At 41.0% G+C, this 25,255-nt stretch overlaps 1 protein-coding gene across 1 annotated transcript in view; it reads left to right on the top strand.

Moving 5' to 3' along the window:
• LOC124602110 (telomerase-binding protein EST1A) overlaps positions 1 to 25,255 on the top strand; it is a 338,716-nt gene that overhangs the window by 65,270 nt on the left and 248,191 nt on the right. Inside the window, exon 4 of the mRNA XM_047136296.1 lies at positions 3,087 to 3,310. Within this exon, the coding sequence (XP_046992252.1) occupies positions 3,087 to 3,310 (224 nt within the window). The remainder of the gene's footprint in view (positions 1 to 3,086; positions 3,311 to 25,255) is intronic.

Raw genomic sequence — 25,255 nt, 5'->3', positions numbered from 1 at the left:
ACACACACACACACACACACACACACACACACACACACACACACGTGCAGCTGCAGTGTACTAGCTGAACACACAATGCTGGGATTGCAATGAGGCTAGTGGACTGTGGTGAGGGATTGTGTGAGGTAGGGTGAGTGGAAGGAGAAAGAGCGAGAGGGAGGGGGAGGGATTGCAAATGGAGCAAGAAGTGGGAGGGGGATGTTGTGGAGGAGTAGGTGGTGGCTTGGAGGAAGCCAGCTGGTGTGGAGTATAACAGTGAGGGGGCGGGGCAGCAGGTGGATGGGAACGTAACGCGACACATGGGCACTGGAGCTGGTGAATTCGTGTGGGGCCATATTATAACGACATGAAGGTGTGGAATGGGAAGGGGTGCGAGGTGAGACTGTTGGGCAGAGTGTGTGGTTGCAGTGGTTTAGTGGAGATGGAAGCCAGGAGGAATCTGGGAGTGAAGGGTGTCTTGCAAGCATAACTCCCAGCTACCTAGTTCAGGATAGCTGATGCTGAGGGGAAGGATGCAAATTGTACAGGTTGTGAAGCAACCACTGATCTTAAGCATGTTGTGTGCAACCACATGTTGTGCCACTGGGTGCTCAACTCTTCCCTTGGGCACGGTTTGGCGGTGGTTGTTCTTTGTGAGGCACAGTTGGTTGGTAGGTTATGCCACAGAAAATGCCATGCAAAAATTGCTGCTGGGGTGGTATATGATATGGCTGCTTTCAGAGGTGGCCCTGCCTCCGATATGATATTATAAGCCTGCACCGGGACTGGAGTAAGATGTCTTATACCACCTCTGCTGCAATTTCTACTCAGAATTTCATGTGGGCATGACCACCAACCTGCTGTCTACCAGAATGAATGGCAGCCGCCAAACTAAGGCCAAGAGAAGAGTTGACCACACAGTGGCACAGGTGGCTGCTTCATAACCTGTACCACCTGCATCTTTCCCCTCAGCACAGGTTTTATGAACTGCATGGATGAGAGTTATCCTTGTGATACATTCTCCACTTCCTTAATCCTCTTGACTACAATAGCCACTAACTCACAGCACCCACACCCTCCACCCAACAGTCTGAACTTCCACTGACCTGTCACCCATCCCCCCTCCACACCTTCACGTCATCATCAAAGTATGTGTTTACCCCTCCTCAACCCCCTCGTGCCACTTTCCACATCTTTTTCCCTCTACCCCCATCTTTTTCCCTCTACCCCCATCTTTTTCCCTCTACCACCATCTTTTTCTCTCTACCCCCATATTTTTCCCTCTACCCCCTCTTCTGACACAACCCCTCACCCCACTCCATCTGCCTCACTGCAGTTCTGGCACCGTGTGTGTGTGTGTGTGTGTGTGTGTGTGTGTGTGTGTGTGTGTGTGTGTGTGTGTGTGTGCGCCTCCCCACCCCTTCTCTCACTTCTCCAGTCTTTCTCCCCGTTTTTAAAGGATGTTTCCAAAAGCCAACAAAGTTACATTGATTTTCGTGTGCATGTTGTGGACTCAATACTTCTGCTATTCAGTGGGGGTCTCCTTTACTCCTAAATCATTTAAATCAAAACTCTATTGAAATTAGATGAAATATCCTGCAAAACCCCATTTACAAAATTTCAGGAACTGGTATTAAGTGAAAGACTGATAATGTCCTCCAGCTGCATACAAATTGATCCCATCGTACTGTGAAACTAATTACAGCATGCTCAAAAGCATTTAAGCAGTCATTCTTCCTGCATTCCTAACATGATTTGAATGAATGGAAAGAAACTGTAAGGTGTACCATGCTAAGTTCCTTCTGCCAAACACTTCACAATGATTTGCAGAGCATGCTTGTAAATGTACTTAAATTAACTGCAGACTAGTTAGTTGCACATATTAATGATAATATTTGTTTTGAGTGGTCTTGTCTTTAGCGTTTGATTTAATGAGGTACAAGGTGCTATTTAAGTGGAGAAGTGAAAATGTGGTGTGACAATATGGTTTGGTTGTTTCACACAACTCTTTAATTCATTACATAATGTAATATCGGCACTAAAAACAAATAGTGATGTATTTGTGTTCCAGATGTGTTTCCATTCTTTGTTCAGTTCTTTTTTTATTTCATTTTTAGTTGTGATCAGTGTTCATCTGTCTAAAAATACATTTTTTAATGAGTCTCTGATTCATTTTCTAATGTTCTTAGTTGCTGTTGTTGTGCCGATCTTTGCATACTGTACCCAACTATTCAGCCAGTAGTCAGAATAGACTCCAAGGGCACTTGTAGCTGTATCTTCAAATGTTATTGTTCTTAAAATACTAATTACTAAATTTAACCACCAGTTTTATGCATTGGGCTCCCACACCACCACCACCACCACCACCACCACCACCACCGAAAAGCAGTTGTATGGATGTGTTACAATGGATTGTTGTGCATTGTGCAGTGTTACAGGAAGTAAAATTCTTTGTTATTGCTTTTGTGTATTCAGTTTCATGTTGATTTCCCAGCCACATACAAATTAACACATCCCGTGTAAAATTAGATCTTTACATCTGATGAACCGATTCTCCAAGAATTTCAGTGTGATGGTGTAATAGTTCTGTTTCCCTCACTTTTTACTTCAGTTTTATAAAATTTTGAAGAACAGTTTGTGGACCTGTAAATGTTGGATGCTATGTTGGTAACCCCAAAACGTTAAAAATGGTGCTCGTTTACTCCTTGCAAATTTTTTATCTTTGTGGTTTTACTTTAGTAATGAAATAAATGAAAAGCATTGAGATAGCAGAATTGTATAAATTTCAAAGATTGTACAGTATCCCTTAAAAGATTGATTACAACTGTTCTTCCGGTCTTTCTTGTCTTAGCTGTTGAAAAAGATTTTTATAAATATTTAATTTACTTCGTGTCATTGACATTGTTTATGGAAATCCCTACTCAGTGTCAAAGATGGTGACGAATGAGGATACAAATCAGGGTTAGTGCATGATACCTGGAATGAGTGTTTAGTCATCCTAGGTGACTTCATATATGGTTTGAGGCAAACAAAAATGCTTTTAATGCAGAATATAGAATTTTTTATATTTATTGATTTGATGTTGATGCAGCTATTCTGTTACACAGGATTGGAGTGAAGAGGTGGAACGTGTGGCCCCAATAAGTTCAGTGTTTCCACAAGACTGGGGAGATGAAGTGGAACAGAGTGAACGTGAAGCTCAGCAGATGGGCAGAAGTTCATCATTAACAAGTCTTCTGCATCCTGACAGTTCAGGTGGTGGAGGAGGTAGTGGGGCTACTGCACATACATCTTCATCTTCTCGAAGCCGCAAGAAAAAAAGATCGCGCAGGTGAGTTGAAATAAGCTAAAGTTTTGTACTTACGGCAGCCTTTTTGAAATGGTTTAATTGTTGTTGGTAATACACAATATTCGTAACTTGTGTTTGATGTAGAGATGTCACAACTGCATCTTCATGGTTACACTGCAATTCACACTGGCTAGCAGAGGGTTCATCGAACCATTTTCATACTACTTCTCTACCATTCCACTCTCGAATGGCACATGGGAAGATGCTCAAAATTTATCGGATTTCTTTTAGTACCCATGTGGATGACGTCACACTTTTCTTTGTTTAATGCCAATTGCCACTTCCGCACCATACAGAAATTCTCTCTAGATAATTTTTTAATTGGAATTGATCCTCTGATGATTTTACTAGACGGTAAATTACAGCGTCATCTGCAAACAATCTAAGGGGGCTGCTCAGATTATCACCTAGATCATTTATATAAATCCGGAACAGCAGAGGGCCTATGACACTACCTTGTGGAATGCCAGATATCACTTCTGTTCTACTCGATGATTTACCTTCTATCACTATGAACTTGACCTCTCTGAGTGGAAATCACAAATCCAGTCACACAACTGAGACGATACTCCATATGCACACAATTTGATTAATAGTCGCTTGTGAGGAACGGTATCAAAAGCCTTCTGGAAATCTAGGAATCTGGAATTGATCTGGGATCCCTTGTCGACAGCACTCATTACTTCATGGGAATAAAGAGCTAGCTGTGTTGCACAAGAATGATATTTTCTGAATCCGTGTTGGTTATGTAGCAATAAGTCGTTTTCCTCAAGGTGATTCATAATGTTCGATTACAGTGTATGCTCCAAATTCCTACTGCAAATTGAGGTCAGTGATATGGGTCTGTAATTCAATGGGTTACTCCTATTTCCTCTCTTGAATATTGGTGTGACCTGTGCTAGTTTCCAGTCTTTAGGAACAGACCTTTCGTCAAGTGAGCGGTTGTATATGGTTGCTAAGAAAGGCACTATTGTGTCTGCATACTCTGAAAGGAACCTGATTGGTATACCATCTGGACCGGAAGACTTGCCTTTTTTTAAGCGATTTGAGTTGTTTTGCAACACCTAAGATATCTACTTTTATGTCACTTAACAGCTGTTCTGGTTTTGAATTCTGGAATATTTACTTCGTCTTCTTTCATATAGGAGGTTTTCTGTACAAGAAGGTGAAAGACAAAGGTGGATTAAATACTATCATTTCATTTGATATCCTATTAATCTGAAGGATCTTGACTGCAGTAACCCCAAAAATGTGTGTACTATTATCATGTCATAAGAAAAATCAAGTCCAGTTCTGAAAGTTGGCTCATTAGTGAAGTACAACATTCGGCACTGAAGGCACATTTATTACATACACCAATGTACAGCCAGAACAGAACTGAACTCTTGGACGGAGAGCATTTCTGTTTATACAGACATAGAATATTCCAGGATACACAAACATAAGCAATTTTGAGAACCTTCTATAATTGGTCAATACTGAATATTTGCTGCTGAATGAATTGGAACTGGCAGCCTGCTGCAGGCCATCCAACAATGCTAACTTCCTTGAGCAAGAAGCACCTATCGCTAATCTGTGCCTCAAGCTGGAGCAGGGTTTCTTATGGAGGACATGGAAGACGTTTCTGTGCTTTTGTCGTTTTTATGATGAGTCATAATGCTAGACTTCATATATGATAGCCGATAACCAGCAAAGGATACATTATGGGCCAAAGTAGCGCTTTTGTAACTTTCCCCATTGTCCCATTTTTCGCATGGGCTTAAAAATCAATACTGAGTCTCATGGGATGTACATAAGGTGCAACATAAAGTCAAGCAGGAGGCCTGCAACCATGATGTAAACTTGGAAGACTTCTGCCACTGCTGACTAACTGTCATTTGCTATTTAAAAATTCTTATGTATTGACCTTTTTTGGGCACAGACCATCATTGGAACATCTCCTGGATATTCAGCAGTAGCGTAAGTCTCTTCAAGTTTACTTCATGGTTGCAGGCCTTATGCAGAACTTTCCATAACTTAATTGTGCTGAATTGGGCTATCCAGGAGATGTTCTGATGACGGGCTATGTGGAAATGCATCAGTAAGTAAGAATTTCTGGACAGCAGATGACGAGTTATTCTGGCAACCTATTCAGCTGTGATGTAAGTCTCCTGGGATGCCTCTCACTGGTCTATGCTTGGCATTATAGCATTCTTTGTCCTTCTGGTCATACAGGGTATATATGTGAGCCAACTGTCTCGCTTCTTTGGTCCTAATGATGAGATGGTTGGTGTAGTTATCTTCAGCATGATCTACTTGAAAACAAGTGCAGTGTGCTCATTGTACATGGGCATTCTGAAAAGTTATGCCACTAAATTTATGTGGAAACTCCTAAAACTTTTTATATTAAACAAAGGTTATTAACATTTTACAGCTTTATTCTCCATGTCTACATATTTGCAGCCCCCTCGCACTAGAGGCCTCCGAATAGTAATGTATAACATAGCAGTGTGTAATGCAACTATGTTGGTGTGTGAGAAACATCATGCTGTAATTGAGTTTTGAATTCTAAGAGTTTGTCCGCAGGTGGAGCACCCTTTCCTTCAGAATGGCAGTGCCATACTGCACATGAGCACTGCGACATCTGCAACAATCCAGTGTCTTGGGTTCACTGCATTGATCAACCCCCTTACAGACTTGACTTTGCTCCATCTGATTTTCATGTTACTGACACCTAAAGAACACCTTTGAGGACTTCACTTTGATAGTGATGAAATGGTGCAAACAGAGATGAGGTGATCTCTCCGTTAAGTCATACATTCTACAGTGACAGTGTCAACAAATTGCCTCTTGTCCAAAGAAATACGTTTCTCATCAGGGTGACTATGTTGAGAAATAAATGGGTAGGCATGAAGAATAAACATGTAGAATTTTAATGTTTTATTTAAATAGCTTTAAGAGTTTTCGCATAAAAGATTCAGAGGCGTTACTTTTCAGCTTGCCCTCATAGTTTTGTCCTTGCAACAGTGGAGCAGAAAAAAGTTGGGAATGCTGTAGTGTCTTTCTTTGATGTGCTGTATGTGAAAGTCACGAAGGACAATATTGTATCCTAATCTCTGTGTTCGACACTTGTTTACATTGAGAGCATATCTGCCAACATCTTATCAATGTGTTCTGTAAGTCCACTTGTCTGAGTGTGATAGTCAAGTTGTCATACTACGCCTGATGTTGCAACATAAAATTGCCTTAGATATTAGTCTCCATGGGAGAACTTTTCTACGATCGGAGATTATCACGTGAAGCACTCCGTGCTTCAAAATGATGTATCCAACAAGGAACGTTGCAATTAACTTAGCTTTGGCACTCAGCACAGCTTTGTTGACAACATAGGAGGTGAATTAGTCAGTGTGCGACAGATCTTTTTTACATGCGTGCGTGTGATGCACCAATTGCGACGGATTATACGTTGCTGCTGCAATGCAATTTCTTTAATAATTTTTGTTCACCTACCTCTTTACAGCGGTAGATCTTCGCACGTAAACTCCTGACTGCAGCTACTTACGAGATCACAGAAAAGCAGTGTTGAGGAAACTGTAACCTCATAGCTACACGCCGGAGGCCGCTATAAGTAAAATTTGCTGAAAATTTTCTATGTACTTTAAAGAAATGATTCGGAAAGGGGATGTCACTCGTATTTTAAACATGAAGTTCAAATTTAAACATTCAAGAGATCTTTATTGCCGTTAAGCAAGATCATCAGCCCACATTTAATAAAATTACTAAAGTTTCTGCTCACAGTTATCAACATACCTAAAACAGCCAGTACTTTTACCTTCCCAAATTCCGAAACCAGTTACTTGTAACACAGTCAATGATCGGTCAATTACTTCTGCACATGATATTCAGGGGTTGTCTTTAGTAAAAGTTTATGCTCGCCATAAAATTCTCAATAAGAATATACTCAGTACCTCACGCTATATAATTCAAAGTTCACTCGCAATTTTTGTCGGAACGAATTATCACAACACTCTAAAGTTTTCATAAACAGTTTCTGGTCTCTACCAGATACCATTAACACTGGACCATAACGCGGAAGTGATCCCAAGATTTCATCTTACACATAATGCAAAAAGTCACATCCAGCATAACCGCCTCCAATCAAAGCTAGCTCGCGACTCCTCCCCCTCTCTCTCTCTCTCCCCCACACTCAAAACTGTATCTCCTCGCTAGGCGGCCAACCGTCTCACTTCTCATTGGCTGTCAGCACTTACAACCAATGAGAACTCACTTCTAGGGTGCAGCTCGCGCCAATATCTAGCAAGCACCAACCACTTCTCTCGGCTCATTGACGTCATCAAATTAAGTAACACAAAACTCTCTAATTAAATAAACTAAACAAAATGAACTATAAGCTTTACTCTATATCTGGAAATTTATTATGTAGTCGCGAATGTTCTGGCTGTCTTATACATAAGCATACATACTTGGACATCAGACATTCTCTAGTAGGGGAACCAGTAGTGGATTCGTTCCCACGTTACAGAGTTGGAACACTTGCCAGTTCCTGTAGAGAATTACATGAATGATTTTTAATAATGCCGAACGTCCCACATACTCTCACGCACGCATTCTCATTCACACGCACCCTAACACACAATACACATATTTACTTAGAATTCTTGAAATTATTATTATAGAAAAGTCACAGAGGTTTTCTGAAACTAAAAACTTTCCAAATTTATATATGAACACTGAAAGTGTTATCAGATCATCGTACATAGTCACTGAAGGTGAACTATTACATCACTATATTTATTTAAATTCTTTACTGTCGGAAAATTACGTTTTTTATGGAATTTTACTAACTTCCAAAATACAACTATTTTTTTATCTCTGACTTTGACATACTGTTTGTTTTCACAACAGAAAGTTTTACATAAAATATGACGTTCCTCAGGTTATTCCTTTATTAGTTATTAATATTTTTAGTCTCGTATAATGTAAGTGGCCTGCCAGCGCTACTCCACTGCTTTCACACGCGCAGCTGCAACAGATGGTCGTGGCATCAGTCGGCAGGACACAACTCGTCCTTTACTGACCGTATAATACTCTACCGGCTTACATTGAAGCCCACATACATTCTGAAGTAAAGCTTTTAATAGACAAATGGGGGATCGCGCACTAGTTGCGACGCCAGAAGTGTAGACTATTAGCCATTGGTTTTGGTGTGTCAACTCTGGTAAGCTCACCAAGAGGTTGATTACAATTAGGTGGAATGGGACTGCTGCATATGGAATGTGTACCAGATGCAGCGGAGGTAATGTTGCTGTGGGCTCACATCACTAGCATTCCTCATGGTGTGTCATATAATGTCCAACAGTCAGTAGATATCCGGCGTGCAGTTCAGGTGTCTTCTTTTTTTAATCCAGCCGTCTGTGTCTTTTTGTTTGCATCACGCCTGTTTTTGTACACCACAGTGACGACGTATACCTGACCCATCAGTGGCCATCTTGCCATTCGACCTAACAGGTCCTTCAGGCTAGTCAGTCGCACAGAGAATGCTGATCTGTTACAAAGATGACTGCTTTGCAAGGCGCTCTTTTTCGGTTGTCGAATAGTCCTCTCAGGCTTCGAGAGTACTCTGGAAGTATAAGTTATCACCTTTCAGCACCTTCCTGAATTTCTACCAGAACTTCAGCAATTACAAAACTACTACCATCAGTATCATACAATGATAAGACTGGAGGACATGTTAGCGCATCCTTAAGGACAAGGAAAGATCTTTTTTGCACCTTGTTTCATAAAAAAGTGACGTCCTTTTACAACAGTTCTTGCAGAGGTTGGGATTTGATACAAAAGTCCTGTATGAACTGCCAGTAGTACAGTTTAACAATGGAAAACCCAGGATGGAATGTAACAGTATTATGAAAAGGATAGTTGTTACTCACCGTATAGCGGAGATGCTGAGTCACAGATAGGCACAACAAAGACTGTCTCGGAATGTGAGCTTTTGGCCAACAAGGCCTTTGACCCCCCCCCCCCCCCCCCCCCCCACACACACACACACGCGCACGCAACTGCAACTCACAGGCTGCTTCTGGCTTCAGCTGTCTTGTGTGAATTGCATTTCTCTCTCTCTCTCTCTCTCTCTCTCTCTCTCTCTCTCTCTCTGTGTGTGTGTGTGTGTGTGTGTGTGTGTGTGTGGGGGGGGGGGGGGGGGGGGGGGGCACGTGCGGGTGTGGGTGTGGGTGTGCGTGTGCATGCTATTGTCTATTTGCGACAAAGGCCTTGTTCACTGAAAGCTCACTTCCGGAGAGTCTTTCTATTGTGCTTGTGTGTGTAGCAACATTACTGCTGTATGGTAAATAGCAACTACCCAGTAGTACAGCCTGTTATAACACAATATGAGACGCAACATACTTACTTAGAACCTCACACTCAGATCAGAGGTGACACAGGATTTTTGCTCATCTGTTTCTTGGTAATGACTGCCTGTGTTAGAGGGGAGAAACGGCGATGGGGTCAAGCGTAGATTTTTCATGTCCCTTTGGTTGGAGACAGTACAGAATGTCGTGAATATTAGGTAGGCTAAGGAGGGAGATATGGTGATCATAGATAACAAGACTCCAGGTTGGCTTACTGGTCTGCTTTTGTGTTTGCAATGAACATGCAGAAGAGCATACACTAGTGCAGAACTTCAGTAAGTGTAGAACATAGATGAGGCATACTACATCCTCCAATCAGTTACCAGCACAAACGGCCAATCTGGTCTGTAACTGTGTTGAGATTTGGATGTACACAGTAATGTATCATACTGCAGACCATGAACTATGGAAGTGCCAGATTTAATTTTTCTATTCGAACCCATAGGTTCAAGTAATCGTTACAGTGAAAATGACATATAGACATAGGTATACGTAAACGAATATATGTTGGAAACCAACAACCCTAGTCCAGAGGTACATATTGGTAAGCTTTGCAAGTCGTCCATAGAGTACAATACAAGCATAATGGAAGATAATGCTCACTATCATAGGATTTGCTGTAGGTTGTTGGTCATCCTAGGCTGCTCTATCTGGAACTTGAGATTTGAAGGTCTCTATATACGGGTTTGGATTTGGTCAGTGTTAAATGTTTTACAGTCGTTTATCACAAAATGCATCCATCGATGGCCTGGCAGTATTGTTTAAAATATTGTAATTTGTATTAAAACTTATCTTTGCGTTCTCAGTGTTTCGTATATCGCTGTTTCATTTGTAATCATGTTTTGTCAAGGTTTATCAGCTGCAGAAATTGTGGATTTGATAATTGATAGCAACACTCCGGGTAATATAAGAGCGATGCAGATGATTCTGAATACACTGATGTGTTTGAAGGTACATATTCACTGATTAGCAACAGTGTATCACTGCTTGTAATTGTGCGGTACACACATTTCTGCGGAACATGTTTGTGTTGTAAGCTATGTATGTAGTTTCATATAATGTGACATTCTTTTTAGTGAATCAGATCGATGACAGCATGTTTTCAGATGCAAACGAGAATAATATTGAAGGTGTTGGATCAAATTCAAGGGCTGTGCTATATCCGGATGGTGACTGGACTAAATTTGACAGTTATTGAAGTCTACTTGGGAACACAATACCCAGGTAGATACTAGTCAATATTGATGACACGAGTTGCACTACTTCATCATCTTTGTTGCTGGAAAGACTGATTTTGCATCACCCATCACCTGCAATTGACCCCTCACTTATACCTTAGCAATCTGGATTTTGTCCAGGTAAAAGCTGTACTGGACAATTGCTAAATCTCTCACAGTTTATAGAAGATGGCTTTGAAGCTCGGAAGGTGACAGGAGTGGCATTTGTCATCTTACCAGCGGTGTATGATACGTCGGTCAATCAACAGCTTCTACTAGTCAAGGTCTACAATCTGACCGAAGATTTAGGTCTAACCAGACTCATCGCCTCCCTTCGCAGAATCACAGTATCTTTGTTGACTTTCAAGGTTAGCGTAGTCGATGGAAAGAAGAATGCCCTCCCGCAAGGAAGTGTTTTGACTCCAATTCTGTTTAATATATACACGAACGACCAACGTATAGCCCCGAGCACCAGGAGCTTCTTATATGCTGACGACCTCGCTCTAGCCATTCAGAGCACAGATTTTGAATCGGTGGAGAACAACCTCATGAATGCCCTTAAAGATCTATCCAGATACAACAACACAAACTAACTTAAACCAAACCCTTCAAAGACTCAAGTGTGTGCTTTTCATTTGAAGCCACTTGCAAGTTGAAAATAGTATGGTCGGGGGTTGAACTGGAACACTACAAGACCCCAAAATACCTAGGAGTGACACTTCATGGATCTCCCACTTTCAAAAAGCACTGTATGAAATGCAAGTTGAAAGTGTCCACAAGGAACAATCTCCCACGGGTCACAGTGGGGTAGTCAACCTGAAACAATCCGAACACCTGCAATGGCACTATGCTATATTGCGGCAGAGTATGCCTGTCCTGTTTCGTATAATTCAACTTATGCCAAACAGGTGGATGTTGCTCGCAATGAAACCTGCAGAATTATAACAGGTTGGTTGAAACCCACTCCAGTCGAATGGCTTTACCACCTTGCAGGAATAGCACCACCACCTGTTCGAACAAGGAAAGAAAGGCAGTGGAACAGGAAATTACTCAACCTCTGTATGGGCATGAACTGCATCTGCAACACCTGAAGACAAGGTATAGTTTCCGTAGGGCATCAAAGGAACTTAGAACCACTGCTGTAAAAGCTAGTTTACAACTATGGTGTGCTACGACCTATATTTCCCCTGGTTGGAAAAGAGTTGTTGAAGCTTTACCTCCAGGCCCTGACAGGGAACGGACAACTTGGAAGTGCCTGAATAGACTGAGATCTGGAGTTGTAAGATCAAAAGTTAACCTGGCAAAATTTGGGATACACTGAGCCAAATGATATTCGGTATGATTGTGGAGAAGAACAGACAGTCCGTTGTGTCTGGTCTCCTGTACAGATGATGACCTTCAACGAGCAACAGAAAATGCACTGGAAGTGGCCAAGTTGTGGTCAAAAGTAATTTAATCGTAACTGTGTAAAATGTATGTACATGTACCTGTATATTTCTGACACGATAATAATAATAATAATAATAATAATAATAATAATAATATGACAATGACATAAAAGAACGTAAGATGCAGAGAAGAAATGGAGAGGGTAATCTGAAGCCTTATTGAGTTTTGAGTTCCTGGAAGCCATTGACTACTAGTGAGACAATGCATTTATCGGGTGTTATTCTCCAAATGTGTGTGTCAAGAAATACAAAAATTATGGTTCACTGGAGCACTAACACTGTTCTTTGGTGTAACTTTTGTCCCCATGTTATGAGCCATTTTTGTTTCACTCTGATAATGTCGTGCTTGCATCCTTTTGACAATTCTAAATAGGAAAGACCAGGAGAAGGTGGGTTTCATCTGATTTACAGTTTTACCATACTATAATTATTTGAAGAAGCAGTGAATACATGCATATTGTCCCTCAGAAAAACTGACAACTGATGAGGGAATAGCCTGTTTGAAAGTCCTTTGAGCTTCTGTGTTTACATGCAGGCTAAGCCACTTCAGTATGAATTGAAGTAGTATGCTGTTTCTGAAGCTGGGAGCGGCTGTATTATAAAATTTGAAGTTAATGTTGATAAGCGTATTGTTTACAATTTTTCATCTGCAATTATATTGCAATTATTATCAGACAGCAGTTTGCTGAACAAAGGGCATACAGTGTATTTAGACCAATTTTATTCCAGCCCAGATATATTCCAACAACTGACTGGGAAGACAAATGAGGGAAAGAGATACCATAAGAGTTTGTAGCTTCTAAGCTGAGAAAGAGTAAAATGTTGTTTAAGCATAAAGAAAATGTATTGGCAATGATGTACAAGGATGAAAGGGATGTGTGTACATCATCTGAGGCATCGGGCCATATTTGATATACATATTAAGAAAAGTAGGACTAATTTTGAAATCACTACAGGTACTGGATTACAGTCTGAATAGAATTGAGTGGATGTTGGGAATGAACGCTTTCAGTATAATACATTCCAGCACAGATCAGTGAAATGGTGGCAAAAGTTAGATGTTCATTTCCTGCTGATGGTGGTGTCAAATACATCTTGGTTGTGCAGTGCAGTGCTGTGCACAACAAGAAACTCACAATAATATAGTTTATAACAATGCTTGTGGCTCAGCTTGCTGCTGATAACACACTTGAAGCTCTACACAAAAAATGAAGGAACTTTATGCCAGCTAACAAGGAGACATTGTTTGCAGAAAATACCTTCTACTACTAAGAATGCTGCTTGTATGTGTCATTGTCATGTGCAGTTCCAGAAACAAGGAGAAGAGAGTGACAAGATTTCTTGGGAAAAAAAGATATGCTACCTTTGTGAAAAGTGTGGTGTTGCGCTATGCTTGGAAGCTTGTTTCAGTTTTTTCCACACTAAATAAAAATCAATATGATTATGTGTGAAATTCATATGCAGTGACTATAGACAGACAGTAAGATGTAATGTATACCATAGAATTTGTTTTAAAAATAAATCAAAGTTTGAGTTTTCTTCTTCATATGACTTTTCTAAATTCTGAAAAACACCTGTGTGATTTCTATAACTAATTCAAAGACGTGTACTCCAATGTAGCTTCTTTCACATAGTCTCAAGCAGAAAAGTACAGCTTCAAAATTGCACTAAATTTGCCTCAGTCCAATCAGCAGATCTGATGCAGTGGTTTTTTAAATACTGGTAAACTTCATCAGGTTACTTTCAATTAGGAGCGTTGATGCACTCAGAAACTGTGATCTGGTTTACAAGTGATAGAGCACAGCAATCAGTCTTTCTTTTTTGCTAGTTTTATTTCGCAAATCTAGATTTCAGCAAGTGTCTAGCAATTATCAATGCACTATTTTCTAGTCTCAACGCGTATCAGTTCCCTGTTGTTCACGCGTCAGTCACAGTTCTTTGAATAACACCAGTATTGTACGAGGTGCATTCAAGTTCTAAGGCCTCCAATTTTTTTTCTCCGGACTGGAAAGAGATAGAAACATGCGCATTGTTTTAAAATGAGGCCGCGTTCAGTGTCAATACGTCCCAGAGATGGCAGCACCGTACGGCAGATGGAATTTTTCCCGCCAGCGGCGAGAATGAGAACTGTTTTAAATACTTAAAATGGCGATGTTTTCCTTACTTGAACAGCGTGAAATCATTCGTTTTCTGAATTCGCGTGGTATGAAACCAATTTAAATTCATCGACAGTTGAAGGAGACATGTGGTGATGGAGTTATGGATGTGTCGAAAGTGTGTTCGTGGGTGCGACAGTTTAATGAAGGCAGAACATCGTGTGACAACAAACTGAAACAACCTCGGGCTCGCACAAGCCGGTCTGACGACATGATCGAGAAAGTGGAGAGAATTGTTTTGGGGGATCGCCGAATGACTGTTGAACAGATCGCCTCCAGAGTTGGCATTTCTGTGGGTTCTGTGCACACAATCCTGCATGACGACCTGAAAATGTGAAAAGTGTCATCCAGGTGGGTGCCACGAATGCTGACGGACGACCACATGACTGCCCGTGTGGCATGTTGTCAAGCAATGTTGACGCGCAATGACAGCATGAATGGAACTTTCTCTTCGTTGGTTGTGACAATGGATGAGATGTGGATGCCATTTTTCAATCCAGAAACAAAGCGCCAGTCAGCTCAATGGAAGCACACAGATTCACCACCACCAAAAAAATTTCGGGTAACCGCCAGCGCTGAAAAAATGATGGTGTCCATGTTCTGGGACAGCGAGGGCGTAATCGTTACCCATTGCGTTCCAAAGGGCACTACAGTAACAGGTGCATCCTACGAAAATGTTTTGAAGAACTAATTCCTTCCTGCACTGCAACAAAAATGTCCGGGAAGGGCTGCGCGTGTGCTGTTTCACCAAGACAACGCACCCGCACATCGAGCTAACGTTACGCAACAGTTTCTTCGTGATAACAACTTTGAAGTGATTCCTCATGCTCCCTACTCACCTGACCTGGCTCCTAGTGACTTTTGGCTTTTTCCAACAATGAAAGACACACTCCGTGGCCGCACATTCTCCAGCCGTGCTGCTATTGCCTCAGCAATTTTACAGTGGTCAAAACAGACTCCTAAAGAAGCCTTCGCCGCTGCCATGGAATCATGGTGTCAGCGTTATGAAAAATGTGTATGTCTGCAGGGCGAATACATCGAGAAGTAACGCCAGTTTCATCGATTTCAGGTGAGTAGTTAATTAGAAAAAAAATCGGAGGCCTTAGAACTTGAATGCACCTCGTAGTATTCAAAGAACTGTGACTGGTACCTGAACAACAGGGAACTGACATGCATTGAGACGAGAAAATAGTGCATTGATAATGGCTAGGCACTAGCCAAAATCTGGATTTGCCAAATAAAATCTGCAAAAAAAGGACAACTGATTGCTGTGCACCATCATTTATAAATTGGTGAACTTGCCTTGTTTCTATGGACAGTTAAATAAAACAGGTCTAGTACTCGGGGATGCTAAAAGACTTACAGCTAATGTTCGTATTTGATGATTTTTCTTTTTTTGTTTGACAACCATTCATGATTTGGTCGTTACATCTCCCAAACAGGGATAAGATTTGCCCTCAAATCTTAAGACACTAATTTTACACTGCTTTCTTATACAATTTACATTGTTGTGTACGTATGCATACATAAATACATGAGTTTCTTTTTATCTTTCATCTTATAAACTTACATACATAGATTTTTCCATTAATAGAGTTAATACACCCTGTAACACAAGTATACAAATAAGTAATCACATCTTCTCAATCCTTCTGCTATCCTGTGTAGCCAGTGATGAAACATTGGGATAGCCAGTCATGAAACATTAGGGTTAAGAATTATTTCACTTAGAAGGTGTGCTTCTTGTAAGCTTTACCCATGAGCTGTGGATCACAGGCCACATGCTCATGGTCGTAACACTTCTCTTCTTTCGATTTCCTGCACTGGATCCTGGACTAGACAAGTCTAACTTATAACTTTTATGTTTCTTGCTGATATTTTCCTCCTCATACTGTTTGCTACTGTTATCAGGGTTAGGCCTGACTTCAAAATCTGATCACAATGTCTTCCTAACCTACTCCTTCCAAATTTCTGTACATAAGTCCATCTTTAATGAGTTTTAAGATATAATTTGGCATGTTCTTTCACTTTATATTTCAAAACAAGTGAACTCGATTTTATCACAACCTCACTCCTTTAATCTGTTCATGTGTGCTGGTAAGAATTTCTTATTCATTAATTGGACCACTGCATTTGGTCCACAAGTCCTTACGTCACAAAAAGATCCTCTCCAGGGCTTGCTAATGTCTTTAACTACCCCTTTCTCACACTTCTGTCTTGTACTAATACCTTGCCTACAGCATTAAATTTTTTGGGGTTTTGAGCGTGATCATAATATTCCTTACTCTTCTCCTTACATTCCTTATTAAAACTCCTTGCCATCTGATGTGTCCCATACTTTACTTCAGTTTACATAATGATCATAGTTGTAGTTTGGCCAGACCAAGCTATAGGATCCCAGGTACTGGACCAAGCTATAGGATCCTGGATATGTTGCATATTCTCCAGAAAATTAATTCAAATTGAGCAAGGTGGTTTATGCCCAGGACTGCTGGGAACTAAACAAACTTTTTTTATCTAGGAAAAATTTGGGAAAAACACCCCCCCCTCCCTGGAAGTTTCATAGATCTAGTTTCCAGTTAAACTTTTGTAATTGTTACAGGTAAGTTCTGATACTCCAACAAAGAATTTTACTTTAGCCTGCTGCTGCACAATAATACTGCAGCAATAAGACAAATGAGTGAACCCTATCAAAATAAAACTTTTATTGCAAAGAAAATGTGCCATTTACACCAACAAAACACAGTGCACACATTAACGTCAGCTGCAGCCGGCAGCAGCAAAATGTGTCAGGAGCTTTAGGACAAAGTCTGTGCGACACTTCATAACAACTAACTGATATCAATGTGTGTGATGTCACGACTGTTTACATTTGTAACAGTTCGCAGGAAAATATTGCAAATGGTGGTTTGAGAAAAATTACATTCAAAGTAATTTTTCTTTTATGCCAGATGAATTATGTTACGTGTGAGAAAGTGTGATGACTTTCTTAAAGTCAGAGTGTTTGATACTCATTCAAAGCTTAACACTGAGGAGCAACTACTTAGAAAAATTTCTGGCCCAGAAGACCAACCATTATTTAAAAATTTAGGGCACATTTGTGTTTGATATATGTTGAAGGGTAACATGCACAAAAAATTATCAAGGTTCAAGGTTAGTTCTTCATATTTAATTTAGTTCCTCCATAGATTACAAATTATGCAATAATGATGGCAACAAGTATAATTGTCCTTAAAAAAAAGTGTAAGGTGAATTCTTGAACAATTTCACTCGTAATTGGCTTTCCTACAGAAAACTCAAAGAGCTCAACAGAACATGTATTCAGACAGGTAACCCACGAAATGTTCAGTGCACTGCAGGGAAATTTATAACTGTGTTTGTCAGAAACATTCAGCTGCTGCAACTTGAGCTTTGCTCTGAGGCTCCTGCCTAACGATACTCTTGGAAAAAAGTGGCAATCAATGTTATATGTGGAAGCTTAGCTATATTGTATGTTTATTAATTTAAACAATTAACTTTTTTAGTTGTGTGTTCATGCTTCTTAATGGTGATGCTGTTGTCATTACTTGGCAAGATCACTTGACATGAGCTATGATTGGCTGACAAAAGTGCATCACACAGTGTGATCTCATTTTCAATGCTTCAGAAGCTGCTGTGCTGTATTTAGTGGAATTCGTATTTAACTTTCGTAACACAATACTATGCAGTGCACATGGTGCAGCACATCAAATATCTTTCCAAAACACATTGTTTTTGTTGTTTCGTAAAGTGCCGGGAAGTTTGACACCAGTGTATCAAACCTTTACCATTCAAAGAGCTGATAAGTCTTACAGCAAAAGTGTATTGTCACTTAAAACAGAAAAAATGTATTTTTACTCGCCTCTAGTGTATTTTCACGTGGAAAAAGTGTATTTTTAATGCGGAAATTCAGGAAAAATCTGAAGACGGTGTGACTGTGTGTGTGTGTGTGTGTGTGTGTGTGTGTGTGTGTGTGTGTTAATTGTGTCTGTCTGTGACTTAACATGTCATCTTTACTGTGAGTAGCAATCTATCTTTTGTTACATTGTTAGTTAGGTACTGCAGTTAGATCTTCGCCTTATTTGCCTAATTTTGTTCTCCTGACAACTCTTGCAACTTTAAATATACTCTTGTATGTCTTTTTTCATACCTCTCCATGATTGATGCCTTTTAATATGGTCACATGTGTAGCTGATTCCTTGCTGCCCACCTACTGGCAAATCACAAATTTGTTTAGAATAGCTCATTGCTCCTCTTTACCAACCACTGGTTGCTGCTCGACTCGTTCTTCATCATTTATGTGATCCACTCCAACCATTTCCTTTAATCTGCTATTTCGCAACCTGTACTACAGTGTGACAGTCATCGCAGTTACTGCTTCTATCTTCACTTAGGGACATTCTAATATAATTTCTACTTCTGTGGTTTTCAAAATACTTCATACATGTGTGCCTTCTACCTTGCATCAGAAACAGTAATTTCACGGACTACTTGATTCATCGAACTTTCCTTTACAGGAGGCGATGGATGCTGCTCCTGTTAATACTAGGCCCACTTCTTGGGTTAACGTTAAATCCTCTTCTCTTGCTTTGATCGGTGTTTTAAACCTCTCATCTTCAACTGCCTGTATGAACACTGCTTGCACTAGCTTCCCAATTAGAGCTAGAATTCCCAGACTGTCTGATTCCCCTTAGGTCAGGACCCTCCATGCTGCCCTCCAATGCTAAATTTGTGATCCCTTGATGCCTCAGAACATGTCCTACCAACCGGTCCCTTCTTCTTTTCAAGTTGTGCCACAAACTCCTCTTCTCCCCAATTCTGTTCAATACCTCCTCATTAGTTATGTGATCTATCCATCTAATCTTCAGCATTCTACTTTAGCACCACATTTCACTATTCTCTTCTTGTCCAAACTATTTATCGTCCATGTTTCACTTCCATACATGGCTACACTCCATACAAATACTTTCAGAAACGACTTCCTGACACTTAAATCTATACTCGATGTTAACAAATTTCTCTTCTTCAGAAACACTTTCCTTGCCATTGCCAGTCTACATTTTATATCCTCTCTACTTTGACCATCATCAGTTATTTTGCTCCCCAAATAGCAAAACTCCTTTACCACTTTAACTGTCTCATTTCCTAATCTAATTCCCTCAGCATCACCCGACTTAATCCGACTACGTTCCATTATCCTCGTTTTGCTTTTGTTGATAGTAATCTTATATCCTCCTTTCAAGACACACTCCATTCCGGTCAACTGCTCTTCCAGGTCCTTCGCTGGCTCTGACAGAATTACAATGTCATCGGCGAACCTCAAAGTTTTTATTTCTTCTCCATGGATAGCAATTCCTACTCCATTTTTTTTTCTTTTGTTTCCTTTACTGCTTGCTCAGTATACAGATTGAATAACATCGGGGATAGGCTACAACCTGTCTCACTCTCTTCCCAACCACTGCTTCCCTTTCATGCCCCTCAACTCTTATAACTGCCATCTGGTTTCTGTACAAATTGTAAATAGCCTTTCACTCCCTGTATTTTACCCCTGCCACCTTCAGAATTTGAATGAGAGTATTCCAGTCAACATTGTCAAAAGCTTTCTGTAAGTCTACAAATACTAGAACTGTGGGTTTTCCTTTCCTTAATCTGTTTTGTAGGACAAGTTGTAGGGTCAGTATTGCCTCACGTGTTCCAACATTTCTGCGGAATCCAAACTGATCTTCCCCGAGGTCGGCTTCTACCAGTTTTTCCATTTGTCTGTAAAGAATTCGCGTTAGTATTTTGCAGCTGTGACTTATTAAACTGATAGATCGGTAATTTTCACATCTGTCAACACCTGCTTTCTTTGGGATTGGAATTATTATATTCTTCTTGAAGTCTGAGGGTATTTTGCCTGTCTCATACATCTTGCTCACCAGATGGTAGAGTTTTGTCAGGGCTGGCTCTCCCAGGGCTGTCAGTAATTCTAATGGAATGTTGTCTACTCCCGGGGCCTTGTTTCGACTTAGGTCTTTCAGACGTTTGTATTCCTTTTTGCCTGCTTCATTTAATGCATTTTTATATTTTCTCCTTTCATCAATTAAATTCAGTATTGCTTCTGTTACCCAAGGATTTCTACTAGCCCTTGCCTTTTTACCATCTTGATCCTCTGCTGCCTTCACTACTTCATCCCTCAGAGCTACCCATTCTTGTTCTACTGTATTTCTTTCCCCCATTCTTATCAACTGATCCCTTATGCTCTCCCTGAAACTCTGTACAACCTCTCTGGTTCAGCCAGTTTATCCAGGTCCCATCTCCTTAAGTTCCCACCTTTTTGCAGTTTCTTCAGTTTTAATCTACAGTTCATAACCAATAGATTGTGGTCAGAGTCCACATCTGTCCCTGGAAATGTCTTACAGTTTAAAGCCTGGTTCGTAAATCTCTGTCTTACCATTATATAATCTATCTGATACCTTCTAGTATCTCCAGGATTCTTCCATGTATACAACCTTCTTTTATGAGTCTTGAACCAAGTGTTAGCTATGATTAAGTTATGCTCTGTACAAAATTCTACCAGACGGTTTTCTCTTTCATTTATCTCCCCCAATCCATATTCACCCATTATGTTTCCTTCTCTCCCTTTTCCTACTCTCGAATTCCAGTTACCCATGGCTATTAAATTTTCGTCTCCCTTCACTACCTGAGTAATTTCTTTTATCTCATCATACATTTCATCTATTTCTTCATCATCTGCGGAGCTAGTTGGCATATAAACTTGTACTACTGTAGTAGGCATGGGCTTTGTGTCTCTCTTGGCCACAATAATGCATTCACTATGCTGTTTGTAGTAGCTAACCTGCACTCCTATTTTTTTATTCATTATTAAACCTACTCCTGCATTACCCCTATTTGATTTTGTATTTATAACCCTGTATTCACCTGACCAAAAGTCTTGTTCCTCCTGCCACTGAACTTCACTAATTCCCACTATATCTAACTTTAACCTATCCATTTCCCTTTTTAAATTTTCTAACCTACCTGCCCAATTAAGGGATCTGACATTCCACGCTCCGATTGGGTTAACGCTGGGGTTAACGTTAAATCCTCTTCTCTTGCTTTGATCAGTGTTTTGAACCTCTCATCTTCGACTCCCTGTATGAACACTGCTTGCACTAGCTTCCCAATTAGAGCTAGAATTCCCAGACTGTCTGATTTCCCTTAGGTCGGGGCAAGCGCAGAGTGGCATTGCTTGTCATTGGGAGCTCTAATGTTAGGTGGGTGAAGGAGCCCCTTAGGGATATGGCCAAAAGGGAGGGGAAGAAAACCAATGTGGACTCTGTGTGCATACCGGAGGGAGTCATTCCAGATGTGGAAAGGGTCCTTCCAGATGCCATGAAGGGTACAGGGTGCACCAATCTGCAGATGGTTGCTCATGTCGGCACCAATGACATGTGTTGTTATGGATCGGAGGAAATCCTCTCTGGCTTCTGGTGGCTATCTGATTCGGTGAAGACTGCCAGTCTCGCTAGCGGTGTGAAAGCAAAGCTCACCATCTACAGCTTCGTCGACAGGACTGACTGCGGAGCTTTGCTACAGAGCTGAGTGAAGGGTGTGAATCAGAGATGGAGGTGGTTCTGCGACCGTGTGGGCTGCAGATTCCTCGACTTACGCCATAGGGTGGTGGGGTTTCGGGTTCTGCTGGATAGATCAGGAGTCCACTACATACAGCAGGCGGCTACACGGGTAGGAGGGGTTGTGTGGTGTGGACTGGGCAGTTTTTTAGGTTAGATGGCCTCAGGCAAGTACAGAAAGGGCAAGAGCCTCAAAGGGTGCGGGGCAAAGTCAGGACATGCGGGGACCAAGCAGCAATCAGTATTGTAATTTTAAACTGTCAAAGCTGCGTCGGTAAAGTACCGGAACTTCAAGCGATGATAGAAAGCACCGAAGCTGAAATCTTTATAGGTACGGAAAGCTGGCTGAGCCCAAAGATAAATTCTGCCGAAATTTTTACAAAGGCACAGACGGTGTTTAGAAAAGATAGATTGCATGCAATCAGTGGTGGCGTGTTTGTCACTGTTAGTAGTAGTTTATCCAGTAGTGAAATAGAAGTGGATAGTTCCTGTGAATTATTATGGGTGGAGGTTATACTCAACAACTGAGCTGGGTTAATAATTGGCTCCTTTTACCGACCTCCTGACTCTGCAACATTAGTGGCAGACCAACTGAGAGAAAATCTGGAGTGCATTTCACATAAATTTCCTTAACATGCTATAGTCGTAGATGGAGATTTCAATTTATCAGATATAGACTGGGACACTCAGATGTTTAGGACGGGTGGTAGGAACAGAGCATCGAGTGACATTATACTGAGTGCACTATCTGAAAATTACCTCGAGCAATTAAACAGAGAACCGACTTGTGGAGATAACATCTTGGACCTACTGATAACAAACATACCCGAACTTTTCGACTCTGTATGTACAGAACAGGGAATCAGTGATCATAAGGCCGTTGCAGCATCCCTGAATATGGAAGTAAATAGGAATATAAAAAAAGGGAGAAAGGTTTATCTGTTTAGCAAGAGTAATAGGAGGCAAATTTCAGACCACCTAACAGATCAAAATGAAAAGTTCTGTTCCGACACTGACAATGTTGAGTGTTTATGGAAAAAGTTCAAGGCAATCGTAAAATGCGTTTTAGACAGGTACGTGCCAAGTAAAACTGTGAGGGACGGGAAAAACCCACAGTGGTTCAACAACAAAGTTAGGAAACTACTGCGAAAGCAAAGTGAGCTTCACTGCAAATTTAAACGCAGCCAAATCTTCTCAGACAAACAGAAGTTAAACGATGTCAAAGTTAGTGTAAGGAGGACTATGCGTGAAGAGTTCAGTGAATTCGAAAGTAAAATTCTATGTACCAACTTGACAGAAAATCCTAGGAAGTTCTGGTCTTACGTTAAATCAGTAAGTAGATCGAAACAGCATATCCAGACACTCTGGGATGATGATGGCATTGAAACAGAGGATGACATGCGTAAAGCAGAAATACTAAACACCTTTTTCCAAAGCTGTTTCACAGAGGAAGACCGCACTGCAGTTCCTTCTCTAAATCCTCGCGCGAACGAAAATATGGCTGACATCGAAATAAGTGTCGAAGGAATAGAAAAGCAACTGAAATCATTCAACAGAGGAATGTCCACTGGACCTGACTGGATACCAATTCGACTCTACACAGAGTACGCGAAAGAACTTGCCCCCCTTTTAACAGCCGTGTACCGCAAGTCTAGAGGAACGGAAGGTTCCAAATGATTGGAAAAGAGTACAGGTAGTCCCAGTTTTCAAGAAGGGTCGTCGATCAGGTGCGCAAAACTATAGGCCTATATCTCTGACATCGATCTGTTGTAGAATTTTAGTACATGTTTTTTGCTCGCGTATCATGTCATTTCTGGAAACCCAAAATCTACTCTGTAGGAATCAGCATGGAGTCCAGAAACAGCGGCCGTGTGAGACCCAACTCGCTTTATTTGTTCATGAGACCCAGAAAATATTAGATACAGGCTCCCAGGTAGATGCCATTTTCCTTGACTTCCGGCAGGTGTTCGATACAGTTCCACACTGTTGCCTGATAAACAAAGTAAAAGCCTATGGAATACCAGACCAGCTGTGTGGCTGGATTGAAGAGTTTTTAGCAAACAGAACACAGCATGTTGTTCTCAATGGAGAGACATGAACAGATGTTAAAGTAACCTCTGGCGTGTCACAGGGGAGTGTTATGGGACCATTGCATGTATTGCGAATACATTGAGAGAAGGATCCTTTATTGTATGATTTTATGATAGCGGAACAAACACTGGTAGCAGTTACTTCTGTAAAATATCTGGGAGTATGTGTGTGGAACGATTTGAAGTGGAATGATCATATAAAATTACTTGTTGGTAAGGCGGGTGCCAGGTTGAGATTCATTGGGAGAGTCCTTTGAAAATGTAGTCCATCAACAAAGTAGGTGGCTAACAAATCACTCGTTCGACCTATACTTGAGTATTGCTCATCAGTGTGGCATCCGTACCAGGTCGGGTTGACAAAGGAGATAGAGAAGATCCAAAGAAGAACGGCGCGTTTCATCACAGGGTTATTTGGTAAACGTGATAGCGTTACGGAGATGTTTAGTACACTCAAGTGGCAGATTCTGCAAGAGAGGCGCTCTGCATTGCGGTGTAGCTTGCTGTCCAGGTTTCGAGAGGGTGCGTTTCTGGATGAGGTATCGAATATATTGCTTCCCCCTACTTATACCTCCCGAGGAGATCACGAATGTAAAATTAGAGAGATTCGAACGCGCACGGAGGCTTTCCGGCAGTCGTTCTTCCCGCGAAACATACGTGACTGGAACAGGAAAGAGAGGTAATGACAGTGGCACGTAAAGTGACCTCCGCCACACACCATTAGGTGGCTTGTAGAGTATAAATGTAGATGTAGATCACTTCCTACAAGGCTTCTCAAAATTGCTGCTGCAATGTGCCAACACAAGCTGTCCATTTGGCAATACCTTCAGCCCTGCAATGTCTACTAGAGAATAATATACACACTTGGTATTCCAGAGTTCATTCTGACTCAGAGTTCTCCTATAAAATTCCCTCAAACCTACCCCCAGTTGCTACCAAATCATGTCCGAGCAGTTAGTTCAAGCTTTACCTGCAATCAGAGTT

The sequence above is a fragment of the Schistocerca americana genome, chromosome 1, assembly GCF_021461395.2.
Source record: "Schistocerca americana isolate TAMUIC-IGC-003095 chromosome 1, iqSchAmer2.1, whole genome shotgun sequence".
In the NCBI taxonomy this organism is placed as follows: Eukaryota; Metazoa; Arthropoda; class Insecta; order Orthoptera; family Acrididae; genus Schistocerca; species Schistocerca americana.
The sequence above is the reverse complement of the archived record's forward strand: the minus strand, read 5'-3'. Positions and strand labels throughout refer to the sequence as shown.